At 40.5% G+C, this 9,718-nt stretch overlaps 1 protein-coding gene across 1 annotated transcript in view; it reads right to left on the bottom strand.

The window, feature by feature from the left end:
* Nucleotides 1-9,573, bottom strand: part of LOC122075598 (HVA22-like protein a) — a gene marked incomplete at its 5' end in the record, with an annotated part of 50,668 nt that extends 41,095 nt beyond the window's left edge. Inside the window, 3 exon segments of the mRNA XM_042640672.1 lie at nucleotides 7,673-7,916; nucleotides 9,330-9,452; nucleotides 9,547-9,573. Of these exon segments, the coding sequence (XP_042496606.1) occupies nucleotides 7,673-7,916; nucleotides 9,330-9,452; nucleotides 9,547-9,573 (394 nt within the window).
* Nucleotides 9,574-9,718: the final 145 nt, after the last annotated feature.

The following is a 9,718-nucleotide window of genomic DNA, read 5'->3' as shown; positions in this document are numbered from 1 at the left end:
GCTATTTGCCTATTTCAGTGTTAGCAATTGTAGTTAGATAAGACACGATGACACTGTATTCACAGATGCAGATAGACTTCTCTAAGTTCAAGCCTCAGCATGGACTGATTTACTACCTCATGGGGAAATATAATACTGACTGAAAGCAAGTAATGTAGAACAAAACTGGACATCCAACTAGTCCCAAATCTGCAGGAACTTTTAGACCAAAGAACAACCAAACCAGTCCAAATACATATAACAGAAAAATCAGACTTCAATAATAGCCCAGCAATAATCGAATTCCAGAAACAGAAATATAGAGAATAACCAAGGACAACAGTGATTCTTAACACTAGATCAGGGACTGAGCAAGTTAATATCAGATTCAGATGTCCAGAATATAAATAACAACCCAGAGAAATCAGTAATTAAACCAACAGCAGTGTCGATTACAGAAATAGGAACTTCAGATCACTAAAAGACGAAAATCCGGAGATTTTTAATATCTCAGAGATGGCTGATCAGAATCAGCCAAAAGTAGGGTTGATCCTTACTTGGACAGAGGGGATCCTTCGACCAAAAGACTAGGCTGATCAGACCATCAGAACTGATCTTTCCAGCAGAGACCGAAGGCTCTATATTTGCAAAAAATTCTGGGCAAAGATAGAAGAAATCATACCTGGTTTTCTGCAGTCTTAGAAGCCTTGAAGATGTGAAAGAAAGTAAAGAAAATACACTAGAAACAGGCCTCCTGGACTTCATGCCGCAAGGAGTCATTTGGATCAGACACCAAACCCTTCTTCCTCAATCAAACACAAGGAACAGCCATGGAATTCACCCAGCGGTAGCAACATGAAGTTTTTTCTTTTTTGTCAAATCGTGGCTCATAAAAGAGCCCTCTTCTTTATTTATAATGATGGTGAGGGTTTACAAATAATAGGAGTTACTAAATCTGAGTTACTAAAAACTGATTAGAAGAAGTTACTAAAAACTAGAAATTGAAATCTAATGAAAATAGAAACTAGTCTTGACAGAAATTAGAAACTAACAATGACTTGAAATTAGAAACTAAAGAACTAATTAGTAACCCCATCAGCAGCCCAAATCGTGGGCTAACTTGGACCAGATCTGGGTCGACCCAGTCAGCCACTTGGGTCGACCTTGGTATTGGTTCTCCTTGTGTAAACCCTTGTTGGTACTGCATCAGCTCTCCCCGGCTTGAAAACATTCGACTCCGACGAATGGATAAGGGACATGTAGCGCTCATACAAGTTGGGATCAAGCCTCTTGAAATCATCAGCATGAATCCAAGTACAGTCACTACGGGGACGACCTTTCCACTTGACAAGAAAAGTGTGATAATTGGTGCCACGGCAGGAGGTCTTGTAATTATCATCCAAGACGTCTTCAATAACTTCAGAAGTGGGTGGCTTCATTTGGGGCAACCTCAGCATTTGCTTCGTGTCTCCATCATCCGAATGATGCCCAACATAAAGGTGAAGATCAGCCACATTAAACACGTTGCTTATGGTCATGTCATCAGGCAGCTCAAGCACATAAGCATTAGGTCCTATAAGTTTCAGCACCTTGTAGGGACCCATCTTTCGTGAATGTAACTTGGCATTGACACCCATTGGAAACCGTTCAGGATTTACTCAAATCATCATCATGTCCCCAGGTTTGAACTCCACATAACGCCGATGACGATCAACAGAAGCCTTATACACCTCATTGTTCAAGGCAATATGTCGTCGGACGTTGGCATGCACCTTAGTGATATGACGCAAGAACTCATCAGCTTCAATACTAACTCGAGCCTGGGGTGGAAGTGAGATAAGGTCAATAGGCGGCTTAGGTTGAACTCCAAGCAAGATCTCAAAAGGAGTACGACCTGTTGTCCTATTAACTGAGCTATTGTAGGCAAATTCTGCAATGTCAAGAATAGAAGGCCATGTCTTCTCATAGTCTCGAACCAAACACCTCAACAAGTTTCCCAAGCTACGGTTCACCACCCCTATATGTCCGTCTGTGGATGAAATGCAATTGAAAAATTCAGCTTTGTATTTGTCTTCAACCACAATGTCTTCCAAAAATAATGCATGAACTTAACATCACGGTCAGACACAATACTAGTTGACAACCCATGTAGTCGTACAACTTTCTTGAAGAAGAGCTTTGCAACCTAATAAGCATCAAAAGTCATACGACAAAGTATAAAATGAGCCATCTTAGAGAAACGATCCACAACCACCATGGAACCATATCGTTCTCTAGTAGGGGGTAGTCCAAGAACAAAATCCATGCTAACATCAAGTCACGGTGCATAAGGAACAGGTAGTGGAGAATATAGACATGTGTTTTGTTTTCCCCCTTTTGCCAATTGACATACACGGCATCTCTTGATCACATGATCGACATCCTTTACAGCGCATGGCTAATAATATCGATCAATCACCTGTGTAAGAGTCTTATCTTTCCCAAAATGTCCTCCTAATCCTCCTCCATGTAACTCTCGTATAATGTGATGACGTAGAGAAGAGTTTGGGATACAAAGCCGTGTGCCAAAGAACAAGTACCCATCATGAATAAAGTACTTTAGGTGCTGCCCACCTTGTTGTAATTCCATAAAGACAGTGCTGAAATCAGAATCAAAGGCATACTCACCTCGTATCTGATCTATGTGAATAACATGTGCTGAAAATGTGTTAAGTGTCAACACCTTTCGGCTAAGTGCATCAGCCACTGTATTCTCTTTTCCCGTCTTGTACTTCATAGCAAATACAAATTCCTGCAAGTAGACTACCCATTTGGCATGTCTGTGGCTAATCGACTTCTGTGAGTGAAGGTGCTTCAAGGCCTCATGATCAGTGTACAAAATGAACTCCTTACCAATGAGGTAGTGCCTCCAATGGCGTAGCACTTGGACGACTGCATACAACTCCAGATCATAAGTCGAATAACGTTTCTTGGCCTCATTCAATTTCTCACGGGTGTCCTCCATGCATTATCACTCCTCCTAGCCCAACATGTGAAGCATCTGTAGCTACCTCAATATTCTGTCAAAATCTGGTAGGCGTAGGATAGGTGCCACTGTCATCTTCCTCTTCACAAGAGCGAAGGCTTTAGTCGCTGCAGCTGTCCATTCAAACTTCCCTTTACTTGACTTCAAACATTCAGTGATGGGTGTCATAACTGCACTGAAGTTCCGAATAAATCTCCTGAAGAAAAAAGCCAACCCATGGAAGCTACGAACTTCTGTTAGTGTCTTGGATGTGGGCCAATCAGTGATGCTCTTGATCTTCTCCAGATCAGCTTCAACCCCCCTTGATGACACTATAAATCCAAGGAATATAACCTTGGGCAACATGAAGGACACTTCTTAAGATTAACATATAACTTCTCATCACGGAGTATTCTCAAGACTTGACTCAAGTGATCCATATGCTCTTCTTGGTTCTTACTGTATATCAAAATGTCATCGAAATAAACAACCAAAAAGCAACCAATGAAGGGACGAAGGACCTGCATCATCACCCTCATAAAAGGACTAGGTGCATTCGTCAGAACGAAAGGCATGACTCTCCACTCATATAAGCCATCCTTGGTCTTAAAGGCAGATCTTCCACTTATCCCCAGAACGGATGCGAATCTGATAATGGCCACTCCTCAGATCTAACTTGGAAAAGACCTTTGCCCTGGACAACATATCCAACATATCATCTAGTCGTGGTATAGGAAACCTATACTTGACTGTTATCTTAATGATAGCATGGTTGTCCACACACATAAGCCAAGAACCATCCTTCTTTGGCGTGAGTAAAGTTAATACTACACAAGGACTTAAGCACTCCTCAATGAAGCCCTTCTGTAGTAACCCATTCACTTACCGTTTCAGCTCGGCATGTTTAGTAGGACTAAGTCTATAAGCAGGAAGGTTGGGTAAAACCGAACCAGGTACCAAGTCAATAGCATGTTGTATGTCTCTCATGGGAGGCAACTCATCTGGGAGATCATCAGGGACTAAGTCAGAAAAATCAGATAGGAGCTCTCTGTGCACTATGCGTTACTTCAGGTTAGGGAGTGACTTCTCTAGTAACAAGAGCCATAACCATTCCAATCTCATGACTTGTGCGTAAGAACTGTTTGCGGGGAATAGCTAGCAACTCCTTTGTGGGTATAGCTACTACCTTCTTCTCATTGTCAATGTCCTTCTGATTTGACCTTAGGGATCTCTTTCGCCGTATTTCAGCCAGCACATTTACCAGATAGAAAGTTGTAGGAACACCCTTCCACATGAAAGTACACAGGTTCTTTTTCCCTCAAACCATGGCATCATTGTCATACATCCAGGGACGACCAAGTAATACATCTGTGAGTTTCATTGGGATCACATCGCACCAAACTTTCTCTTCATATCAGTAAAGTTTCAAAGGAACTGAGCACCTCTTATTCACCTCTAGAGTATTACCATTCAGAAAGGATACTCTATAAGGCTGAGGATGTGGGTCAGCTTTCAAGGTTGCTTTCTTCACAAAGACTTCAGAAATAACATTGACACAACTGCCACTATAAATGATAATCTGACTAGTATGCTCACCTGACTTCATACAGCTGTAGAATATGCAGTTACATCGTCAATCCTCTCCTTTGGTTTCAGCCACCAATATGCGAGTAAAAATATTTATTCCCTGAGTATCATCCTCATTAGTGTTCTATATCATAGTCATACCCACCATCATCATCATCATCTAAAGGATAGGGGTAAAGAGCTGACTCATCCTCCTCATTGGAGTCTTCAACGTCAGCTACTGCATTAATCCTCTGCTTATGTGGACAAGACTTAGCAAGATGTCCTACCTCTCGGCAATGGAAACACTATACCTTATTACCACCTGTCATGGGTGCCTTTTCTTTATGATCAGCTCGTGGAGGAAAAGTGGACTTTGGAGGTGCTGAGCTACTAGATTTAGTGGCTGAAAAATTCTTCTTTACCTCCCCAGCTTGGAAACCAAACCTTCTAACTGGCTGTGCTAGAAGCTCCTCTGTTCGTAGGGCCTTGTCAAAACAATCCCTCACTGAGTGCACATCAACAACTCCGATACCCCTATTGATTTCAGCTTGCAATCCCAGTCGAAACCGAGATAACAGTTGCCTTTCATTCTGCCTTATGCCTGTACAAGAATAAAGTGCGTCAAGCTTGTTCATGTACTAGGCAACAGTCATAGACCCTTGACGAAGAGAGTTCAGCTGGTCTTGTATGCGAGCTCTGAAGTTGCGTGGTAAGTATTTATCTGATAGCTTAAGCATCATCTCCTCCCAACTAGTAGGTTCTCTACCACGGTCTTCTAACTCTAGCTCATAGGTCCTCCACCATTCACGAGCAGCCCCAACTAGCTTTGCACAAGCTAGTTTCATCTTCCGTTCCTCAGGTAACTCATAATAGTCAAAATGGTCGTCCAGTGCCACTACCCAATCATAGAACAATTAGGGGTCATGTCTCCAATCAAACTCCTTCAGATCAAGTTTGACTTTCTATGAATCTCCAGAATACCTCTGTTGCACGGGACGCTCAGTCTCAAAATATCCTCTTACATGCTCTTCAAAAGTAGATTGTGCTATTGGAACCCTCTGTGGTGCTCTCAGATTAGGGTTTTCTCTCCTGTTAGTCAACTAAGCAACTACATTCAATGGAGTTTCCACTTTGGGTGTTGTACGTGAATCGCCAGTAGGCTGTTGTGGTGGGGTCTCTTCATTCAACAACCTGGCATCCAATTCAGCCTTCAATTCAGTCCGTAAGGCTTGCTGTTCAGCCTTCATCTCAGTCCTCATAGTCTGCAGCATCTCCATAAGAGAAGCTAGGGTGGGGGTGTTGTTCTCAGCCATGCTCTGATACCACTTAATGCAGGACTAAATTGGACATCCAACTAGTCCCAAATCTGCAGGAACTTTTAGACCAAAGAACAACCAAACCAGTCCAAATACATATAACAGAAAAATTAGACTTCAATAACAGCCCAGCAATAATCGACTTCCAGAAACAGAAATATAGAGAATAACCAAGGACAACAGTGATTCTTAATACTAGATCAGGGACTGAGCAAGTTAATATCAGATTCAGATGTCCAAAATATAAATAACAACCCAGAGAAATCAGTAATTAAACCAACAGCAGTGTCGATTTCAGAATTAGGAACTTCAGATCACTAGAAGACGAAAATCCGGAGATTTTTAATATCTCAGAGATGGCTGATCAGAATCAGCCAAAAGTAGGGTCGATCCTTACTTGGACAGAGGGGATCCTTCGACCAAAAGACTAGGCTGATCAGACCATCAAAACTGATCTTTCCAGCAGAGACCAAAGGCTCTATTTTTGCAGAAAATTCTGGGCAGAGATAGAAGAAATCGTACCTGGTTTTCTGCAGTCGTAGTAAGCCTTGAAGATGTGAAAGAAAGTAAAGAAAACGCACTAGAAACAGGCCTCCTAGACTTCACACCACAAGAAGTCGTTTGGATCAGACACCAAACCCTTCTTCCTCGATCAAACACAAGGAACAACCATGGAATTCACCCAGCGGCAGCAACATGAAGTTTTTTCCTTTTTTCAAAATCGTGGCTCATAAAAAAGCTCTCTTCTTTATTTATAATGATGGGGAGGGTTTGCAAATAATAGTTACTCAAAGTTACTAAATCTGAGTTACTAAAAGCTGATTACAAGAAGTTACTAAAAACTGGAAATTTGAATCTAATGAAATGACAGAAATTATAAACTAACAATGACTTGAAATTAGAAACTAATTTAGGACTTCAAAATAGAAACTAAATAACTAATTAGTAACCCCATCAGCAGCCCAAATCATGGGCTGACTTGGACCAGATCTGAGTCGACCCAGTCAACTGCTTGGGTCGACCTTGGTCTTGGTTCTCCTTGTTAGTACTGCATCAGCAAGAGACAAAAAATTGAGCAGAATTTAGCTCTCAGACAGGCCCACTCTGGAACCCACATGAACAGACAAAAAAACAGCTAAGGCGGGGTGGTTGAGACAGTGTCATCCATTTTCACAAGAGTACGAAGCTTAAAATTTAAGTACCCTTTTTCGAAACCCAAGCGATATAAGACCAATTTAGCCAAAGTATAGACAAAAAATGGCTTAACCAACCAATGAAGACCGATTAGCCAAAAGCAATTAAAGAACAATAACCGACCGACTAATTGATTGTTAATGGTCTCAGTCTTGGCTTTGAGGACTGATTACATAAATGGTCAGCTTCAGTCTTGTGCCTCAGATGTGGAGGACAGATTAAGGCCCGACCAAAACCGACCTGCGGACACCCCTAACATACAAATAGCACTCCAAGATAAATAAGATTGGGAATTATAATTTTCAATTTTCAAAGCATCAAAATTATGAATGTTGAATTTTCATCTACCAGACTCAACCCCTCCACCAAAAAGAAAACGAAAAACAACAACAAACCCATGCAGAAAAGGAAAGAAAGGAAGAGGGGAGTTTTGTTTGTGTGGTATGTGAATTAGTTGTACAGTTCACCCATAAGTTAGGATAGAACCCCTGAACTCGGTACAACCATCTCTAAGAAGGAAGCCTAATTCATAATTTTGAGAACCATCTAACTCTTAAAGACAAGAAAAAAAAAAACTTCAAAATCCATAATTCTTGGTCATCGAGCTTACCCTACTAATGAGCTTCTCAAATGCTTCTGGTCCATTCTCTTCAATGTATTTCTCCGCAGCGGTTAGAATGTCATCTGGCTTACTGAAGACATCCTTCTTCCGTGGAATGTACCAGATATTAACTGATTGCGGATTCACAAAGATAGGTCTAACAAAATGCTCATAAACATAAGCAGCCCCACTGAAGTAAGGCAAAACCAACCAGCAGGTGACGAGCAATTTTGCATAAGACCAAAAGGGGAGCCTACCATAGAGATGAACAAAGTTCAGTCAACAATATCTAAAATATATTGCACAAGATAACTTTCGTAATGCTTTATGTCTATATATAAAGACACAAGGGTAAAGGTGAGGCTAATATACATTATTGGTTGATTGCACAAAATAATTTTTCATTGCACTTGTCATGGATGGTCAAAAATGCCTATTTTTCTGAACTTGGGCATCAAAAAGGAAAAAGAATCCAAAAGCTATGATAATGGGACCATTTCATGCAAAGCACCAGCCCTCTTGATAGTTGATAGCCAAAGCATAAAGGAGTTTTCAGAATTAACAGCATACAGGTGTTCTAACAAATAACAATATCAATGTTTGAAAACTCGGAATGTACAGGATCAGTCTCCATCAATTCTGACGGAATCATCCTGGAATAGGACAGAACAGCCCGGACTTGGTCGGAATCGGTCTAGATCGGTCAGAACTTGCTTGTTAAGAATCAGGGTTGGTCAATTCCAAGTCGAATCACCTGATTCTGCCAATTCAATATAATTCTTAAAACTTGAACAACATATTAAGCACCAAAGGCCATTAAATCTTTTAGAATGAAAAACATGCCATACTTAGAAGTAATTCCTAATCAATTCAAGCAGTGATTCAAGCCGGTACAACAATATCAGAAATTTTAAAATCAATGAGGACTATTTTACTTTTACATAAGAACACAGTACCCTCTTTTGTTTTCAATAAGATAAGATGAGTACCATCTACCTCCGAGATGTGGAAATTTTAATAACCTTAGTTTCGGCATTTCAGTCCTCGGGTTGAAAAGGCATCCAGCCTTTCATTTCAAAGCTACCTTTACAAAACTTATCAGTTGAAGACTGATTACAATTAATCCAGAAAGTAAATTTAAAAGGTGAAGTTGTCCCTCTTTCCTTACTTTTGGTTCCTTATTTCTGAAGTTCTTTCGGCCCTTCACAACTATATCTAGTTTAGAGCCTTCCTTGCTAAGAGAGTTTTGTGTGTTCAGGGTGAAGTACGATTTGGGGCCTAATTCATGTCTTTTGACCTTGAGCACCTCATTATTGACATGAAATTTTAAACGGGTGCGTTCCTTAGAAAGATCCATGTAAAACAACACTCATTATTGACCATGAAATTTTAAACACTTGTGTGCCTTAGAAAGATCCATGTAAAACAACACTCATTATTGATAAAGCAGTTGCTTCATATTTTGCGTTATGCTCTAAAGTCCAAACATAGAGTAGAACAAGAAAGAAAGGGGCTGGTATGGATGGTAGGGTGTGAATCAGTAAATTGATTATTTATATCAAACTCAATTCCAAAACCATTATGCCAAATCCATCCAATTCAAGATCAAAGAAAAAATCACAAAATTTACTTGACCATCAAAGGAACGTCGTATGGGCATATTTACCACTCGATAACTTTCGCAAAAGTAAGCTCGAAGAGAGTGATCATGGAATACAAAACCCAATATGTGAGCCATTGCTGATCGTCTAGACGAGACTTGGTCTCAATTGCCCTAATCGAAGCATATCTGCGCATAATCAAATCAATAAAAACCATGACCTCAGCATCTAAATTGCCTTCATTTCATACAAATGAACAAAATGAGAGGAAATCCAACTTACAGAGGATAAGCCAGAGTAACCACAGGCCTGTAGAAATGAATTTAGCATGAATCAATAATGCGTTCGTTTCCCCACCAACCCCCCCCCCCCAAAAAAAAGAAGGAAAATAGCCGGTCATGAGTTCTGCGTTCACTTTCCGCGATGAAATAAGTTCGAAAATTTTCCAATTTTT

The sequence above is a fragment of the Macadamia integrifolia genome, chromosome 4 (genome assembly GCF_013358625.1).
Source record: "Macadamia integrifolia cultivar HAES 741 chromosome 4, SCU_Mint_v3, whole genome shotgun sequence".
Classification (NCBI taxonomy): domain Eukaryota; kingdom Viridiplantae; phylum Streptophyta; class Magnoliopsida; order Proteales; family Proteaceae; genus Macadamia; species Macadamia integrifolia.
This window is presented reverse-complemented; position numbering and strand designations above follow the sequence as displayed.